This window comes from Coloeus monedula, assembly GCF_965178545.1.
Source record: "Coloeus monedula genome assembly, chromosome: 12".
Taxonomy (NCBI): domain Eukaryota; kingdom Metazoa; phylum Chordata; class Aves; order Passeriformes; family Corvidae; genus Coloeus; species Coloeus monedula.
In genome coordinates, this window is record NC_138792.1 from 17,900,408 (window position 1) to 17,921,465 (window position 21,058).

At 39.9% G+C, this 21,058-nt stretch overlaps 1 protein-coding gene across 1 annotated transcript in view; it reads right to left on the bottom strand.

The window, feature by feature from the left end:
• LOC309577376 (connector enhancer of kinase suppressor of ras 2-like) overlaps window positions 1-21,058 on the bottom strand; it is a gene marked incomplete at both ends in the record, with an annotated part of 167,157 nt that overhangs the window by 74,950 nt on the left and 71,149 nt on the right. Inside the window, 3 exons of the mRNA XM_082289346.1 lie at window positions 1,720-1,761; window positions 8,123-8,210; window positions 9,464-9,666. Of these exons, the coding sequence (XP_082145472.1) occupies window positions 1,720-1,761; window positions 8,123-8,210; window positions 9,464-9,666 (333 nt within the window). The remainder of the gene's footprint in view (window positions 1-1,719; window positions 1,762-8,122; window positions 8,211-9,463; window positions 9,667-21,058) is intronic.

A 21,058-nucleotide genomic window follows, 5' to 3' on the forward strand; every position in this document is an offset into this window, starting at 1 on the left:
GCTGAGCTGAACTCTCAGACAACATTCATGTGGAGAGATTTATTCCCAAATTTCAGTGTGTTGCTCAAAGCACTCCTTCAAAAAGGCTACGCCTAAAAATGTTTGAACCTAATGTGAAAGAATTCATTCAGCTGAGTCTCAGGATGGGTTTCCGGTCGAGGCTGTGCTGTGTGCATCTATTTTGCTTTGGGGACTATACTCTCATTTTTCCTAATTATAGCAAATTCCAGTGAAATCCCTTGAGGGAAGTTTTGTTTCAGGCATTCGCAAAAGCATGAGGCTTTCTAATATCTCATTTGACACTATCCATAGAAGTTAAACAAATAAAGTTGTCACAATGAATAAGTTAACTGCCTGAATTTGTAGGTTGTATTTCCATTCACTGTGCAGTTACTCATCTGGAAATCCAAGGACAGCTCTGGAGCCCTGGCTGTGGCATCTGGATTTTGTATCAGCTGCAAGATGCAAAGCATCCCACTGAGGTGTGTGTGACTGCAGCTAAAGGTCACCATTACCACAATTATTTCAAGCAGTTTCAGCTTGGGGCCGGAACCCCTGAGCAGAACTTCAGGTCTCATCTTCTCCCAGAAGAGATGGAGAAACTCAAAAAATCTCCAGTGTGGTGGGTGCACTGTGTGTGAGCACATCCTTGATCCAGCTTTTGAATCACTGGCATATCAAAAAAAATTTCATATTCAAATATCAAAGTTTCCAACAGAAAACCTCCCTTATGCCTCAAAATTTGAGAGCACTGGTTACAGATTAGATGCAGGCTAAATCCCAGAGAGAGCACTTTCTACTGTAATGCTTTAACCTTAGAGTAGTGTCATAAAAATACTTTTTTTTTTAGTAAAATAAACAACAAAGAAGTTTTCAATCAAATCAACCTGGTCTATGGAAGGTGTCTCTGCCACAGTTAGAACTGTGGGCTAAAAGTTGTGTATATGTGTGTGTGTGTGTGTGTGTGTGTGCACTCCAAATCCCAGAAGGTACCAGGTGCTTTTTAAAGCTCTATTCATACCCAGGTTTGCAATAGTAAGCTTTTTTTTTTCTAAAAGTCACTGCATGCTTTCTAAATTTAACAGCACATCAATGTTTTATGACAGATTTTAATCCCCTCTGGAAGCAGAGTATGTGCAAAAGGCTTTGAAAAAAAGAGGAAAGAAAGAGTCAGGCACTTGGGCAGCGCTTGTCAAAAGCTTATCTGAACTTGTAAATCCTTTGAGAGTTCCCTTTCACCACAGGCTTTAACTCTATCTCGGTGTCAGTACAGGTTTTCCCTGCTGGTACCAGGAAAATATAAAGTGTTTGAACTTAAAGGCCAATATCTAATCAATAATCTTGAATAAGGTTCTTCCATTCCCCTTTGTCATCAGATGTTTTTGAGTGCTGAAGGCACAAAATGCTCGGTCTGACAACCAGTGATCTATGGATGTGATGGCTGGAATTCCACACCAGCAATCCTGGCAGGAATATTAACCATACAGAATACTGTGCAGCTTCTAAACCTAAAACAATAATTTTGTATTTGTAATTGACTGTAGCTATAACAGAGAGCATTACTGTGGGGGGAACTTTAGCTTTTTGCAACTGATATAATTCATCAGAAATTATGCCAGAGAGTAAGGAACTTTATTTTCCTCTAGCAGCCTTATTTTTTTACAGAATCATTTAAGTGTGTGGGGTAAGATCAGAGAGCACCAAAGCAGAATTACTTACCACATGAAGAATTTTATTTTCTGTTTCATACACCGTACAATCCTGTGGTAAAACAGAAAAAAAAAACCAATTAAATGATGTCACATTAAAGTTCCTATTAAGAAATGAAAGAAGGGTTTATGCTGTTAACAGTCTCTTACGTATTCCTGATAAACCTTACTATGTGTTACTTTTGGAGCAGTCACCTTTCTATTTTATCTATCATTTTAAGAATAATCAATATTATACTCCATAATTTCAGCATCACCCTTACCTTGCTTTTTCATTTAAGGCTATTACAGGGGCTAATACTGCTTTTCTTTCATGAAACAAACCATACAAATTGCTAAAAGGGATCTATTGCTTATTAATACTGAGGGAAGGGAAGTTCCCTCAGTACCACCCTCTGGAAATCAGGACACAGCCATGGCAAAGTTTTAACCATCCCCTACAGCTCTGCCCCACTTCCTCCTGCCAGGTACACTCCAAATCTCAGGCTATATTCTGTTAAACATAAAATAAAAAGGAAAATACCAAAAAGAACTCTTCCAGGCAGAGTGAGATTAGAGCAGGGTCCCCTCAAGTCTTGGTCCCCTCCGAGGGCAGCCCTGGCCTGGCCTCAGCCCCCGGCCAGGCTCCCTCTCCCCTTATTACGCTGGGAAATTATTAAATCCTTCTCCAAGTGCTACTCCACATTGGAAAAGGCTTTCTACAGAGCAAGATATGGGAGAGGTTAAAAAACCTGTCTTCTTTATTTAGTTTTTTTCCTTGAATAAGCTTTCAAGTAAAATTTAACTTACTGATAATACCTGAAATATCCCTTCAAGTAACTTCAGATTCCCTCAGCTGGTCAGAGCCTGGTGATGGCAACACCAATGTTGTGGGTTTGATCCCTGTATGGGCTTAAGAGTTGGACTTGATAAACCTTGTGGGCCTCTTCCAACTCAGAATATTCTGTGCTATCCCTTCAAACAGCTTAAGATTCCCTATAGTTCTCAAGATTTCCTCTTTTTACTGGATCTTAATATGTTAGGGACCAGAGTAAAGTGCTTCAGAACTCCCACAAAATTCCAACCCCCTCATTCCCTGTACTCTGGACACTCAGCTTGGGCTGGGACACCTTCTGGAGGTCTCTGCTCCCCTTTTCCAGCAGCCCAAACCCTTGGCTGTTCCCATCCAGCTCCCAAACCTCCTCCCTTGGGTGTCCCTTCGAGGATTTTGCCCCTGAGCCCGTCTGAGGCAGCTGCTCTGAGCCCTCAGCCCAGGGAACTGTGCCTCCCTCAGCTCTGAAGGTCAATATTTATTTTGGAGGACTGCTGCTTCTGTGGAGAAATTAATTTCTAAGTGACTACAGTTTAAAGAATATTGCTACAGAATAAGGAAGTCAAAATCAGAAGATTGGGAGCGCCAAGGAACACAGAAGAATTTATATTAGCATTTCATGGTCAAGTATCCCTTTGATGTTTCCTCTGTATTCATACTGTTATTTTCTAGAGCACAAAAAAGAATTCAATTAGTCAGTTTGGCTGGCAATGCCCAAGGCAGTTTTTCCTGCAAGTTTTGCACACTTCAAACAGCTCATCTGCCATCTCCTTTTAACCCTCCACGTACCAGGAGAACAAAATAATCACAGCAGGGCTTCCAGCTTGACTTCAGAGCTAATGTTCCTGTCTAAATTATTCCTTTAATTTCTGTGCTAGAAATACAATATGAGCCTCCCTCTGAACAAACTTAATTACTTCAGGTCAAAGAATAGAAGACGTATGTATAGTAAAACTGAAATTTTACTGTTTTGTAGAGCAGAATTAATGTTAGCTGTACTTATATTGCACATTCAAGATTACATTAGCATGAAAAATGTTAATGGCTTTGGGATTCCTTCCAAAATAGATGCATATTGACTTTTTTTTTAAATACATCAGACAAGTTTAACTGAGAGGTTAAAAGCACTTGCAATGTTATACTAAAATATTGAGATATGTAGGTCACAATATTCTTCTGATTTATTTTTCTCTGATACATAGCAATGCACTAGGGATCTCATTAAAAAAATAATCTTCCAGGAGTACCATTTATAGAATGTTGATCTATTTTTCTTAGAAAATAAATAATAGTTATAGTCACATTCTTTCTACATCCTCCAGTAGCAAGATGACATGATAAAGATATTTCTTCTTAGAGTTTAAAATAACCATAAAATTAATAGCTGTGTTCTATTTCCCCTCTGTAAAAGGATAAAACGCAGGAATTACAAAACCAGTCACAGCAGCAGTGTTGCAAACCAGGCAGGGACTGCACTGTCCTGAACATCCTAAATTGAAAGGTACAGCACACCTTGGTCTCTGATAAAGTGAAACTGCTCTTCTGCATATTCATAAAGAGAAAAGGTCAGTGGGGCTCGTGCTCACCCACACTCTCCTCAAAATTTTAATTTCTAATTCTGAAAGAAGGAAAAAATGCAAGTACCACAGGAATTTGCAGATACCATAAGGAATGTTTCATGGCAAGTTCTTGAGGACAGTTAACTAACACACAAAAAAATGTAAAATACTTCGTTCATTAACTTAGTTCAATAAAACAGCATGAGTTAAGTCAACTACTGAAAAGAAACTGAGACCCTATAAAGGAGCATTCCCCACCACAACACTGCAGGAAAGTTCTACAGCAGTCTTGGAGTGGTGGGTATGACAAAGGGATATTTCAAAATATATTGCTTGCATGCACAAAATTAAATACTTCTGAAATTCACACGTTGGAAAGAAAGAGATTGCTCTGGAATTAGGCAAATCTACAACAGCAAATACACTGAACTGACTCATTTTACTTGGTTCAAAGGTAGAGACTTGATCATAATCTATTTTTAGAAAAGAGTGAACAGATGTTTGATGAAATTTTCTTTAGCAAATGCAAGCAAAATAAGATGGAAGGGCTGGAAGCTGAAGTATGCAAAGTTCAAACTGAAAATAACACCCAGGTTTTGCATGGCAGCTGCAGAATCAGAGGATAATTCAGGTGGAAGGGGCCTCTGGAGGTTATCTGGTCCAACCACCTTCTCAGGTGAGGCCAATTTAAAACTTACACCAGGTACAGAAGTTACTAAGAAACAACAATTCCTGTCAATTGCAGTGCAAACCAGATGGCTTTAAAAACCCAGAAAAGCCAAGCTTCATCCAAAACACACTGTATTTGGCTAAAAATGGGGCAAAAATCCATTATAAGGTGTCTGAATTCAGTTCAGTGAGGTTAATTAGACAGTAATAAAGGGGAGAACAAGCAAAATTTTGTTTGGCTTTTGTTGGAAAAAGTTAGGCTGAGTTGTTCTGACATCCTTTGATAAGACATAGAGACTTTTTGTTGAGAGAAAGTTTGTTCGTGCAGGTTAATGACTGTGTTGGAAGCATCTACCTCAGATTTAAGCATCTTTGACATAATGAGGAAAAATTAGAAACCCAGATGCCACTAGGACTGGGGAACTCTTCCTACTCAATGAAAAGTTAACCAACGGCTGCGTTTTATGAACAAAAATCCAACCCTGTCCTTCCGCAGTTCCTCCAGTTGTCTTTCCCTCAGGGCAGCCTTGGTGCCCTGAACAGCCCCAAATTTAGTTCAGTTATTCTGGTGGATTCCTTTTCAGAGCAGGAAGGAGAGTGAGTGCACCTTGAAACTGAGCTGCAACTCAAAGTGAAGTCAGCAGAGCTCAAATATCTCAATGCTCTGTTCTAGCCTGCTTCTTTGCATATTATAGACACATTTTGATGGGACATTGCACCTCAAAATCAGGATGTTTCTGCAGCTCTCTGCATGACATAATTCTTTTACAGTAGCTTAGTGAAGGTGATCAAAAGGGTTAAGAAACCTGGGCAGAATAAAGTACATTTCCAAACATAAAGGGACAGCTGTAAAACTCCTCTAAAATTAGAGAATGAGGTTTTCTTTGAACCAGCATGTGAAGATGCTGTATAAACAAGTGACTATTCATCATAGCATTTGCATGGTACATAAATAATAATAATACATTAAAATAAATTTGATCTAAGTTATGTCACTCAGATCACACAGGACATCTGAGCATGAAGATTCATAAGCACTTTCTATATTAAACTAAGGTTATAGGGTAACCCTGTTAAGAAAATCCACCTGGAGTGGCAGCTGCAAGCTATGCACACAAAACACATTCATTTTGCACAAAATGTCGAAGACATTCCTCACTTAATGTGCCAAATCCGTACCCTTGACTGCTGCTTTCACACTGGCTGAATGAGGTATTTAAGATGTATATAATTCATAAAACAAGGAGTATCTGAAAGGATCTGAGACCCAGGTTTCTATTAGTTATGCCTTTTAATTCATATTCCAGCCAACAGCTGAGCCTGCAGTTCTTGTTTAGGTGAGACATTTCTGCTTTCACACATTAAGGTCAATTTTCCTCAGATTTAGTGACTGCAAAGCTGTCTCTCTATGACTGATTTGGTTTTATCTGCTCTTTCTGGTGTTAAGTTTAATATAACATCAAAGATCTTAATAGACAACTATCAAACAAGTCAGACCTGACAATAAGATGAAGAAAAGACAAAACTTGATTTGTAACCTGAAGAACCAACCAAGCATTTTTCTTCTTGGAATGACTTGGAATTTATGCTAAAAGATTGTTTTTAAGTTGTCAAAAGGAGGACAGCTTTGAGACTAGAGCTGAAGAACTGGAAAAAATAAAGAACCAAACTATTGCTGGCAGAGGAGAACAGAATTTCATCTGCCAAAAGCTGAGAAGGGAATGACAGAAGTGGAGACAGCAATTCAAAATTACTCTATTTTCACCTGGACCACAGGGAAAAATCAAACTCACACAAACAAAATGCAGTATCAGCTGAAGGACAGAATCAGAATCCAAAGTTTTTATACTGTAGAGAAGTTCATTTTGCCTAGTCTGTAAATCAAAAATAGCCTAGTGCTATAAGCACCTCGTAAGAAAAAGCTTAATAAAGATACATAAATAATTAAATGCTGACATAGGAATTTCTAAACTAAGAACAGAGAAAATTGATCTTTGTTTTGTGCTGCAAAAATGCATGAATGACAAGATTCCCAGGAAGAATAAAGCTGAACATTATAAATTAAGGACAATAGTGTAAAAAACATATTTATTAGCCTAAGTTCTTTAGCTCTAAGAACTGAAATAAAATTGAAGCAGAGGGGAAAAACAGTTTTCAGAACTACTACTCCATTATTACTCCAAAAAGCATTTGAAATTGAGTGAGTCCTGTGATTGGGCTGCTGGGAGGGTGCATGGAAAACCGTGGCAGCACAGGACAGAGGCAGGCAGGGAAATCCTCTGTATTGGAGACAGGCCCAGCTTAAAGTCCCTACAAAACTGGAGCTTAAGCTAAGCTTTCTTCTTGCTTTCCCTCCTACAACCCTTTCATCTTTGTCCTCTTTTATTCACTCCCAGACAGCCCTGCCTTTTCTCTGCCCTCTCCACATATTCCAGTAACACTCCTTTGTCTCATCAATATTTTATCCCCTCACAAGGGGGGTGGCTCATTGTAAATATTTGTAAAACTAATTCACCCTCCGTCTTTCAGTACCTCTGTGTCACCTCTTGTCTTACTTTGGGGCAGACACTGTCAGACACTGTTATTTTATTGTTCTATTATATTATTATAGAGGTCCCAGCACCAAGCCTGACTTCAAGGAATGTTTGGACAAGGGTCTCAGGCACAGGGTGGGATTGTCGGGGTGTCCTTCGTGGGGCCAGGAATTGGACTTGATGATTCTGGTGGGTCCCTTCCAACTCAGGACAGTCTATGATTCTATATATTATATAGAACTAAAGACCAGATAACTTATTTTTATGTTCTGGTGGACTGTACCTTGTCACAATAACCTAATGAGTGTCAGTGATGATTGCACTGCTACCATGATCTCTTCTGTAGTTAGTTGGTTTAATGTTAGGAATATTTCGTGTTCATCCCTAAACAACTTCCATGCTACTGGCTCTCCTCTCAGTGAAGAAGCCACAGTGCAGATTCTGGATATATTTGTAAGTATTTTAAGAATTTGTCCCCGAAACATTTTGGATCATTTATATTTTAATCTGGAATAACCTGCTAGTTAAACTGCTTCCCACTGTGTTCAACGCTTTTCTTTTGTTCAACACTCGCATGGTGGCAAATCACCTGACATGAAATTGTCTACTCAAGAGCAAAGTGGATTATTTTTAACTTCACAGGGTCCTTCAATCTATCCAGGAACATCACCAAAGTCCAAAATTCTTCCTGTCCCTCCCAGAGAATGAGAGTATGGAAAGAACAGAGAAGTAATGCTGTAACAACTTTTCTGGTGATGTAAAAGCTGTAGTTACTTTTGCTATTGCAGTTTTTAAGCAGTGATGTGAAGAGGACTCAGAGCAGAAGAGAGCCACTCCTACCTGTTGCACAATGGTTGTTAGTTCCAGGCACAGTTGAACAATGTTGTTTTTCAGCAGTGAATATTCTGTCACGCTGACAAACGGAGACCTGGGACAGGGGAAGGACAGGTTTATACAGCATTGAGGACCATAACTTACTCTATAAGCAGATATATGTCATATAGGGATCAGTTCCACACCACAGAAATGCCAAATCATTTTAATCTCCAGCAGCAAGTCGCAAAACTTTTGTAATATACACCTTTGGAACAAGAAAAAATGCAGGCAGGATGTAAACTGGATTTTGGTCAGAACATCAGAAGTTATTGTTCTTATGGAGAGTAGAAATAGGAGCTTTCAAATAACTCTAAGCAGCCCAGATTTCCTTTGTACTGCTCATTAAAAAGATGGCATTTCTGGTATGACATCACTCCTCAGCAGCAATCAGCACCTTAATTCAGAGAGCACAGTAATGCTTACTTAGTCACAGCTTCCTGCACGCTCAGATTTTCTTCAGGCTTTCCAAATTCTGGCTGAATCTGACCCCATTTGAATTTATAAGAACTGACAAGGTCATAGCCTGAGAGAATATGACTGCTGGCATTAGGTTAGGAAGATGTCACCAGGATTATACAAATCCTGTAAAGGAGGGTGATTCACTCTCACTGTGATTTCTAAGGTGCCATTTATACATTCCAGAGCATTCAGATTCCAGATAAAGCTATTTACTGCTATAACTCCAAAGAGAAACAAGCCATAAAAGCTCTGTTGCTATTTATGTTTTGGTTTCTCTCTTGCCACAGTCACAGAGATACTTTTAATCAAATTCTCAGTTCAGAAATATAAAACACCAGTGGCTGATTGTTGAGCGTTAACCAGCACACCTGTACCTAACACATCCAGCCTACTCCTGATAAATAAGAACATTTAATTTTCAGCCAAGTACTATCTTTTATTTTGAACATTCTTAATTGATTTACTCAACTCCAGATTTTCTGTCTTTTTGATGGCTGAAAGACAGCTCAAACTCCATAAGCTTTTCTGCCTTGCCCTTCATTCTGAAATTTCTGATGATGTTACCAGGTGTGGAAGTGAGAATAGCGCAGAAATATTCATTTCACACGAAATCCAGCTGAATGAATCTCAAAAGGTAACTAGAGCAAATTTTAAGACTCTCCTGACAGAGAAGGGTACTAAATTTTGCTTCCAATATTTGACAACTTTGTAAAAATGTAGAGCTAGAATTCCAGACCTGCCATTTTAATATTAGCATAAAAGAGTACAAGAGGCAAAGAAAGAACAAATAGAAAACTCCCCAAGGAATTATTCTCATGCACAAGGGATCGAGGAATCGTTAATTACCTGTCCAGCCAGGCGAGTAAGTTCTTGGCAGCACCAATCAGGTCAACTACAGAGGTAAGAAAATCATTTGGCAGTCGTCTGGAGGCCCTGCCATCGTAATGGCCACTCCTCCTCCTACCCGTTATAAAGTTCTGAAGGTTTTTGGCCGAGGCGTTCAGCTTGTGAGACAGAGTTCTCAGGTTTTCAGTCTCCAAACCATAATTCTGAGGGAAAGAAGAAGATTGACAGAGTGTGTGGTCAGCTACACGAACCAAACTGCGAAGTGAAACATCGTGGTTGGCCTTGGCTGAGAGGGTGGTTGTGGATACCTGGGTCGAGATTAAACAAGAGTATTTGGGGTAGGACACATGGGATGCGCCCAGTCTGTGACACAACCTCTGCTATCACCAGCACTCACAGTCCAACATGACTCACGTGGGTCCAGCCATGTCCCTGAGGGACAGGCAAAAAGGATCCCATGTGCTGAGCCTCAAGATCTGTCCCAATCTCAGGAAGTGCAGGTGAGGAGTGCACTGTCCCCTCCCTGCTGTGGCCCACGGGTGTCTGTCACCTCAGCATGGAGCAGTCCCACTGCACTGGATCCCAGCCCTTGGAATACCTTCACCTGAGCAGAACATCCCTTTCCCCTGCCCTGTGGATCAGGAATAAAGTGGTACACGGCCTTGCTGAGAGGCTTTTACAGGAACACCCTCTCCTGAACCCTGCTGCTGCTGGAGAGCAGCTGTCCCACATGGAATGAAACACGGAACTGTTGAACCAGGTCAGAGCAAAGGCGTGCTGCTCCTGCTCCCCACGGCTGCTCAGGGAAGAGTCTGAGCAGAGAACATGCAGGAACAGCTGCTTGTGGCTCAGAGACTCCAACCAGTGACAGGGCTTCATATTTAACAGTCCTTAGTGGATTTCTGTCCATTGTTCTAGTTCTGATGGAGGGAGAAGGGTTGAATCTAATTGAAGATTTCCAAACATAAGTCCCTTTTCCCTTTATCCACATTCCTTCATCCATGTCTCAGTCCTTTAATCACCAGGCCTATTGCCCACTTAGACCCAGATAACAAGCACAGAGATATCTCAGCTCAAATACATTAAATAATTCAAAGTTACACAGAAAGTCTCAAACATGCTGAATTGAACCCAGATTTCTGGCAGCCCCCACAGGATGTAGGACATGAAAGAATTTAATGAGCATTTAAACAAAATCAACTCTCAGAGTCTGAATTGATTGCCCACTATTAATTTCAACTATGCTTGTGTTACTGAGGATGACTGATCATGAATACTACACGCCAATATTTTTGCCTAAACTTCTTCCTCAAAGCAGAGAATAAAGAATTGCAAAGAATACACTTCTTGACAGATGCTAACATGGATATTTGTACTAGAAACAATAATTTTTGACTCCAGAAAAGGGAATTATACCGACCAATAAAAAACTTATAAGCTGGGGTTATATGGAAAGGAAACAAAGCACAAACAAACACTTGGTGAAGTGGTTTGGACCTCTGACAGCTGGCACTTGGGACAGTGCCTTCCTGCCAGCCATTCTCCCTGTCAAAGTTCACTCTGAGAAATAAATCAAGGCCTTGCCTCCAGCTTGGAGGGAAATCTATGAGGAATGAAACACTTTGCTATTTCAGCTGACTGCAAAGAATTCGATTTAAAAACCAGGGAGAGAATTAATTTCACTGTTAGGCCCATATCACAGCTAAAGCACCATGGTCAGTCAGTGGGGCCTGGACCATCTAGTTCAAGATTAAATGGCTACAGATGACAAAAAACTCTCCTCAGCTTTTTTCCCAGAACAACTACTGCACAGTTAGCAACAGTGTCACCAAAGAAAGCCATCCTCTTTTGGAAAAGTTTAAAGAGCAAGCTGTATTTGATATTAATGTGTCATCTGTTTAATATCACATCTAATATTTCTTTTATTAGAGCTCTGAAGGAATTCCCTCCCCTGCTCTGTTTTTCTCTCGACTTCCACTCATGCCAAGATGATGACTAAGTGGATGCACTGGGATGCCTTTTCCAGCAATCAACCAGCTGGGCAGGGCCTGGTTTCCCCTCAGAACGAGTTTCATTCTGCACACTCAGCAACACATTACAAGGATGATAAACTAGATCCTCCTGGTTGCTTATTCCCGTGGAAACAAGCAGGAAAAAAACCCTCTCCCAATAACTTGTTATTGCATAAAAGCTCTGGAAACCTGTCACTGCTTTTAAGAGAGTTTAAGCAGGGAAGGACACTGATTCTATAAGTACCAGAGGGTATTTTAGATCCCAGCAAGTGTAATCAGCCAGTCATCTTCTCCAGTCACTGGAAAACACAGAGGACTGAGCAGGAAATGTGTGTGAGGAAATCCACCTAGTGAACAAGTTCTCTGCTTTATCTTGAAGTTTATTGCTTACATGCCAATGACAACCTCGATTAGTGTCAATATAAAATTTAAAATACAGCAAAGCATAGATAAAATTTATCCATAAAGATAATCAGAAGATGAAAGGAAATTGTACAGCACAGTAGAAGTGCTGATGCAAGTTAGTGGTTTACTTGAGACTGAGTGGGACACAATAAAGGGGAAAAGATAAAAATATTATGAAAGTGACAGTAAATCAATACCTTTGTAGAAGACAGAGACATTGGGTTGTTCTGGATTTAAGCGTGTCTACATCCAAGATTTTAATTTTTAAAGCAAACAGCTGTAATCAACTACCAAACAGGGAAAATGTGGTTACAAATAAACCTTGAAAGTATCCCCTCATTCTGATGCTCTGATGCCACCAAACCCTACTGTGGCAGGATATTAGGAGAGGGCTGAAGGAAGCTGTGGCCTCTTTTGGGCTTCCAGAGTCAGCAACCAAAGGGGTGGGGAATAGAGGAGATTGTTCCAAAGGAGAAAAGAGCGAGGAAGTGGGTACCCCCCAGATTTAAACTGCATCACCTGGACATGTTTCAAAACAAAGAATTGTAGTTTATGGCAGTGACTAGGCAGGTGAGGAGCCTTGTGGTGCATAGATGGCAGTGCCAGTATCCAGATCTCCTCTAATTCCTGTAGGCACCTCATCTACTTGCTGTAACTGAGAGAGTCCCAGGGCTGCCAGACTAAATCATTATCACAGCTGCCAAGCCAGACTTCAGTTTTCACAGCCATACATTCTGCTCCCCCTGTGTTAAATATGTGCTGTTCTTGTGAGCCACACCATGGAAATGATGCTCCTGAGCCTGGAAAGTTCTGTCTCCTGGCAGGAGATTCAGGTGATTTCTTTCTTGCACTGTAAATCCTAGAAATAATTTCTGGTTTGAAAAGAAAGACAGAAAAATAAAAGAGAAAGCCTCTAAAAGGGACAAGAGGGTGCCATTAGCATAGGCGGGATTATTTTCCATCCCAAGAGCAGGGAAACATAAACAAGAAAGGTTTCCTCTATTCCCTGGTTTTGTTTCATGATGATTCAGGCTGTTTCATCATCAAATGACTCAATTAGTGGAAATGGATACACAAGTTTAGGGAATGAATCCTGACTACCAAAATGACCCCAGATGTTGCCTGGCTAGAATCACACCGCCACATAATTAGTCAAATTATCCTGAAATCTGGATCAGGAAACTGTCTAATGAGAATAGAACGTTGCCTAAAGTCACCAACACCCCACTTCAGAAGAAGGGGCCGGACAGGAACATTGCAGAAAGGGCCAAAGTAACAGCACGCCTTGAACACAGAAAGACATGACTGGAAAATCTGTTAAATACTTAAGTTATTTCATATAAAAGCATGGATCAAGCAGTAAGAACTTCTGTATCTCCACTGACAGATTTATTACCTGCACACACTCTAAAGAGCTACACAGATTATCTGATTCGTTCAGTGGCTGATCCTGTGTTTTAGGCTGGAGCTCAGCAAGTCCTGACGCCCCATTCCATGACACGAGTTGGAAAGGAGGATTTCAGGAGGCAGAAATTAAACTCAAGTGTGAGATCAGAGGCAGACAAGCTCATTATGGAATCATCATTAGCAAAATGCCAAGATGAAGCTGTGCTTGCAGTGACACTTCTTAGTGAGGTGTGCAGCTGATTTAGGATAACTCTGCTGGCTGCCTGCAGAACACAGATTTATATTCAGCTATTTCCCCTCTAATTCTCCCATTTCCAGGCTCTCTGTCGTCCTAGTTCCTCCCCTATTGGGTCTGAGCTGCTGTGCTGGTGGCTGGGGTTATTGGAGGTGGCGAGGGAACAAGCAGGACAGGTCCCCCCCAGGGCTTTCACACTTGACTGGGTTTTTTGAAGTACAGAAAACAGGTGGCTGTTGTCAGAAATGGTAGAATTCAGGTGACAGGAGAAAATGCCATTTAATTTCTGAGCAACGTGAAGCAGATTCCTGTTTTTCCCAGTGCAGAGTAGAAGATAGGATGTAAGAGGGAAGTTGTTGAATACTCGTTATAGTTAAAATTGGAATTTTGGAAGCTGAAATATAGGAAATCTGCCTCCAAATAGATATTTAATGCCTCTTTTTAATGTCAGGAACCCAAAATGTAGAAATAGCTAAACACACAGTCACCATGAAACTTCCTGCCCTGTGTCTGTGTCACAATTCCAGCTAAAAACTCTGCTTGTTTTGTACATTCTGGTTTGAAGTTCCACTTTTAAACAATGGAGCAAATTCCATATCCATCTGACAATATAAGATCTGAACTTCTTACATATTCAAAGAAGTGGAATGAAAAAAAATCCTCAGCTATGGCTTAAGGTGTTCTCACACCTTACTGCAGGTAAGCAATAACATCACAAAGGAGGATTTTATGCTAATAAAGCAATCTGGGAGAATTGCAGCTACTAAGATAAAATAGGCCAAATTATTGTAGCCAACATCAAGAAAAAAATAATGAATATAATGGGGAAAAACCAGCCAAGTGCTAATCAGTTTTTTGTAAACACCAGCACCTGAAGATCAAACACCAAGCAAGAAATACCTACAATATATGAAGAGTTTATTTCTTCTGTGGAAAACTCTCCAGCATTTTTTCTTACAGGTACTGCCATAATGAAATTGTTTTGCTGTAATGTGACATACAGAGATAAAAATAATGCATGCACGTGGAAATTTAATAGGCACAGAGTGTAATTTCAGCTAAACAGTTTATATTGCATAAGTAATGAATTTAGCTTACCTTCAAAACAGATTTCTTTTTAATTATAGTAATTTTTCTTGATGTTGTCATTCGTGTGAGTAGTCAGTGTAATATATATATAAATACATGTAGAAATATATAAACACATGGATGCATATACAGCTTTTTCTGTAGGTGGTACTTTGTTAAAATTTTCACTGAATATAAAAGAGAAATAAAAGGGCAGTGGAGGAGATCTGACAGAGGAGATGAAAGGAAACAACATTGACTGAAACTCAAGCACCTTACGTGGAATTCACCACATCCAAGGCATTTAAAACACCACAACCTAAATATTGTGCTGCACTTCCATTTCTACATTTCATGCACAAGTTTTAGGAATCCTCTAAATTATTGGGAATTTAAAAGCTCCATCTCCAGGTACTTCTTCCCTAATCCAGCCTGGTTTTCAACCCATTCTCAGATCACCCAAAAATTGCTTTATTGTGGACCTGCAGCAGCTGAAGCAGCTCCGTGGGGATGCTCTGTTGTCCTCCCTGGTCCCTTCCAGGCTCTTCCTGGTCCCCAGGGCCCGGAGCTGCCACAGCCACCCCCTGTCTCACACCTGCCTCCCTGGGGCTCCTCACACCTCTGAGACCACTTGGGAACAATCCCCAGAGGAGCTCTGGGGTTTGGATTCTCCTCTGGGAAAACACAGAGGGCCAGATGGGATCCTGCACCTCCCTGCTGTGTCAGGCCTCTGTCTGCTGCTCTGGCTTTGCCACAGGAATGACAGTTTTTGGGATAGCATGGAGCCAGTTAGCTCTTACTAAAACCAGGCAAACACAGCCTGTTTGTTAATGAAAGCAAAAATCCCAATTAATCGCACACTGATTTTACCATGAATACTTCTGACACACACATAGAATGAAAACTGTCAAAACACACTTTTTTCTTTTAAATTTCCTCTCTGGAGGGATGTTTTTAAAGGTTAACAGCCTTTAAAACAGTGGAAACCTGATTCTGAAACACCTGTCTCCATAAAAATTTCTTTGATTTCACAAAAATTTTCTGGTGATGTTTTTATAAAACTGCTTCAAACTGAAGGTATTGAAATAGCATAAAATCAAAGTGGGTGAGGCAGTGCATTTCCACCAGGTCTGTCTGGTTTTCCTTTTGAAAAGAATTTACAGGCTGGTCATCCTTTATCTGAATAGCAATTTGGAAAAGGCCAAATAAATTTTTCATTAGTGATCCTATGAATCAGTGCACAAGTTCAGGTCTACAGACTGGATCCTAAAACTTAAAATTTCCTGAATGGTGAAAAAAGGGACAGGTATTACAATCAGATGCAAGTTATGACACCACTTGAGAAAAAGTTAAAATAAATCAAAGAAACTATGAGTTTTATTAAGGAGACTTTGTAAGATGTAGTTCACACAGTTTATACACTGACATATTCAATACTTTATGTATGTTTTATATATATCTATAAAATCCTAGCACTTGTTTTGAAAACTATATCTGTATTAGGAAAATAATTTCCATTTTATGGCTGGGGAATGCAGCACCAGTAAATTATGGTTCAAATTTGGTTCAGCTTTTTCTTTAAAAGCTTTTCTCCTTCTAAATCAGTAAATTAGCATAATAACATATAATAAATAAACAATAAATATATAATAAACCCAATCCTTCTGCCTCTCTAACAACATTTGCCTATCATTTCAGTTAAACTGCAGGATCACAGCACAGTTTATGTGCACAGAACGTGGCATTTCATCAAAATAAAAGTATGGAATTCATTAATAACTATGGTAATACTATGCAAATATGCAACATCATAATACAAATTAGAGTCTATTATTTGAAACACCTCGATGCTTTTTTATGTGCAGCTTTCCTCCCCCTTGTTCTCCCTTCCATTATAATTATCCCACCTTGCTGGAGCAAATTGTGTCATAATTCTTTGTCTCCTGAGTCTATAATTTGGAACCTGTCACTGTGCTTCTAAGCACTCCCTACACCTTCCTATTATCTTGTAAATAGATAAATTAAGGAGATCTAGAAGTAAGATTAAATATTTTAACCTTTTTAAAAAAATTAACATTTGCACTAGATTTTTTTATCTTCAGAAGAAGATATCCACTTGCATTGCAGTGGATATATATATATATATATATAAACGTCATCCAGAGTAATTAAGGTGCCCTGGAAATAATTTTACTAAAAAAAATTGACTTTTATTTCAGATAAGATTTAGAACATGATAGTCTTTCCTTTAGAAACTGGACTCAGAAAGTTTGGAAGGCCAACCACTGAAAGAGGTATTTTTTTCAGAATAAGGTATTTCAATAAATTGTTAACTTTATGTTTAAGACTTCAGAGTCAGAGAATTGGGAGCCTGGTGAGAGCCAAGCAGCAGATGAGGTCAGAGATGGAGATGCAGATTTTCTGCTCAAGGATTTCAGATTATGCAAGACTTGCCCTGCTCTAGGCCAGCCTAAAGCTGCACAGTGCACCAATTTCTGCCCTGGGCTGATTAAGATGATCAGGAATTAACAGAATCCCTGATCTCCTGCCTAAACATTTCAGAAGTAGCTTTTACATTGCAGCTCTTGCTACAGATCTCTGAGCAAACTGCACAAAGCCTGCTTGGTCTGCTTAATCCAAAAGAAGCACCGTGCTTCCAATAGTGGAATAAACAAATAGACCCCCTAACAGGGTGAGCTTGGATAAACTGGAACATCTCCCTCATTTGGTTATGGAGGGCTGCACAGGGATCTATGGAGAGAGGATCCACTGCTGTGGAACGAGTGCCTAACCCACAGAAAGGTGTGAGGAAAGAGAACTCATTACACACAGAAGAGACTTTAAAAATGTCCTACAGCATTAAATCAATCAAACCCACTGAGCAGCCTGACAGAGATATTTGTGTGACGGGTGTGCATGTTCTGAAAATGCATTTTAAAGTTCTCTCTCTGTCCTACATGGTCACACAATTTGATCCAGCACATCAGGACACGTCACCAATGTCAGTTTTGGATAAGATCTATAAAATGTGGGATCTGCTATTCAGTTATGCAGACTCCTGATCGCCATAATGGTGTAAAGTACAAAGAAAGTGCATTTATTTTTGAAGTTCATGCCACTCTGAGTCTGCTGACCATGCTTGAGGAATACCTTAATTACATTTTTTCCCAAGTATCTTTTGGGTTTTTTTCCTCTCCCCCCCCCCCCCCGAAGACATTTTAATTCTTTTAACATCTGAAACCTCCCTATACTTCTCGTATAGGTGGCTCATTCAGCAAGTCCTTGAATTTTATTCTGTGTGTAAAGAATCTAAATACCTAAACACTGACACAGCTATTTGGCTATTTAGTGCCCATTCTCACCAAAGCTTGAAGAAAGGAAAATTTTAAGAGAAGAGAATTCATATCTCATTTCAGTTGTAAAGTGGAGAGTGATTATTCACATATCTGAACCACCAACAGTTATTTCTGCAGAGGTGATGAACCATCAGATTCAGAAACAGGAGAGATTGATCCAAACCTGTGCTTTAATTTCTCTGGGACAATGCTTTTCCTGCTTTTCCTGTGCACCTTGGCAGCATCCCTTGGAGCTGTTCCTGACTGCTCTCCCACTCTGCTTCTAATTCACATTTTCTGCTCAGCTCTGTCTTCACCAAGAGTTTAGATCTAAACTCCCTGGAAGTGAATTAGCATTTTAAAAAAATTTCTTTGTTTCTAAACGCATCTAATGCTTTCTCATAATTTTTATGAGCAAGACCTTAATATCAGAGCAGCATGAAATAACAAAACCTTCACATAACCATAATAACCTTCTCATGACCATAACAACCTTCTGAGAACCATGCTGACAAAGTGGTGGGTGCATTGCACCATCCACTCAGCATTTGTCCTGTGCCAAGCTGACATCTGGGCACATTTAACAGCTTCAGTGTCAACTCCCAGGAAAACACCAGCAGGGAAATAAAGCTGTGGCAGCATTTCTTTTCTGGTGGGCACAGAAGCGAGACCCAGGAGGATAGAGGGGCTTCGGGTGCTTTGCGGCTTCTTTCCAAGTCCCAGGGATAATTGTTTCCAATATTCTATTTCAGTATTAAGGATGGACTGATCTGCATATGGCTTCAATTACAAAACATATGCAAGCCAGACAGCCAGGGTGGCTTGACCTCTTCCATATGTGTAGGAAAATAAGCTCTGAGCAATCTGCTGACTGGGGATACTGTGATAAACAAACAAGAGCAAAGGCTGACAGTAGATATTTCCTCCAAAACCATATTGGACTGTGATCTGCTCACTTTTAAAAATGATTAGCAATTCCTGCCTGCATGAGTCATTAACAACCTGCTGTTGTTGCTCCCCAGTGTGCACCATGCTACTGTTGTCGTGTTCTGTCTCAGAAATACCTCAACTACACCCAAATTCTTCTTTACACTCCCAGCTACCAATGCAGGGAACTCCACTGGCAAGGATAAAGCATCTCAAGCCTTTGCTGTACCTTTAAGTGCACTTTATTCACCTTTCTCTGCAGCATCTAAGGGAGCTGTACATGTTTAATGCACTGTTCAGTAACCACAAAATTTTATTATTTATTACTAAACCCTTGTGATCAATTAAACTTCGCTATTTATTTCATAGTTTTGTGTGAGCACCAACCATCCAATCTTAGAAATCCTCATTTTCCTGTTTTTTAAGTATCTCTTGAATTTTAAGGCAGAAATGCAAGATCACAGAGAAAAAAAGATTCAGTACATAACACAAAATTAGAATTTGAATCAATGGTGAATTATTCAAAGTTCAGGGAATAAATTATAAGCTGGTCTTGGAAACAGTACATCAACACTGACCATTTCACTTGGGTCAGACATTTAACTTAGATCCCTGCAGAAGTGGTAGTTCCATGTAAAAACCACACCAGTTCTGGAGGAATGTTGCACACATTCATAACAATTCAGAGCAGCACACAGAAATTAAATTAGTAACAAGATTCGTCTGAATGGGCATTAATGAGAGTATGAAAAAAGTTCATTTATCTATTTGGATTGTGAATTTGCTGAAGGCTGCTCAAGCAACTCAGTCAACAACAGTGACATGAATATGCATGTGTATGCTCAGATATTTGCATGCAGATGAATTTATCCCTGACAATAACTGATCACAGATAATTACTCAGGAGTTCAGGCAGCTCATAGACATTGATAATGTAACACGGTAGTATGAAAAATATCTTACTAGGAATTTATTAAAGAAATCCCTCCTGGCAAATTAGAAAAGGGATTTTTTGGTAGCGAAAATGTCCTTTTGTTGAACTTTCACTGAGCTACTCCTTGTATTTCCTTGGCACAGAGATTCTCCATGGAACAGTGCTTGCTACCATGCATTGCACGGGACAGACCTCAAATCAGGGTCCTAAAAAAAAAGGGAATTATTTCTTTCTGCATGGGAAAGAAGATTTTGCAAATGAAACACACAAAGAATAAAGGCAACATAGTCCTTTCCAGTGGAAAAAAAAGATAAAGTCATAGAAAAATATTAAAAGCTAATTTTAAATGTTCATAATATTGTTTATACCTAAATATTTGAAATACCATTTAAGTAATTGTGCAATTATTTTTCATTAAAAGACCAAGAATTACCAGTGTGTTTCATGTGGATTGTTAGACACAACAATTTCTTTGATGGTTAAGACTTTGAACACCTCAATAAACCAAGAAAATATCTGTATATCACCAAGTTCTCAGGTTATCTTAAAGAACTTTAAATTTTCTGTTAGTGTAACAATACTTTTTCCATTTAAAGGGGAGAAGTTTATCTCTTCCTGCTCTGGTGTGTATTATTCTTCCTTTTTGTTCTAAAAATAGAATCCTCTATCCTCTATGATCTAATATTCGCCCTCCTATTTAACATAATTACCTAGGACTGGATCAATATTCCATTAGCTAGCTGCAGTCAATGGACTGCCCCTCAGTGCCTGTAGCATTCCAGCTCCAAGGATTCAGGCACAGATCTTCACCCACGCTGCTTTAGCATCCCTCTGGAAGGGGTAACAAACTGTTCAGGCAGCAGTGGCACTAAAAAGGACGGATTTTCCACGCTCTGCATCCTCTTCATTCCCACACCCCTTTCTCCACGTGGCTCCCAGGACACCCGCACAGGCCCTGGGGCCAGGGAGAGCCCCCTCTGACTGTCACTGGCCAAGGGCTGATGCCTCTCCTCGAGGATGAGGAGAATTTTCTCCTAGAATGTCTCTCTGGGACCTCAGCACTGGCAGGAATCCTCGTGGACCCACAGCTCCATGGAGTTTGGCTGGGATTAGACAAAACTCTCAAAATTTAGAGGTGCTGTGGGGATAAACTGGGCAGCACAGCCACAGAAAACCTCACCTACCTTGAGAATTGCTCCCATTCGGGTGGTTCTCCCACCCAGATGAGTGTGGGAATTCACACAGCTTTGGTGGAGACCTTTAATAAAGCTG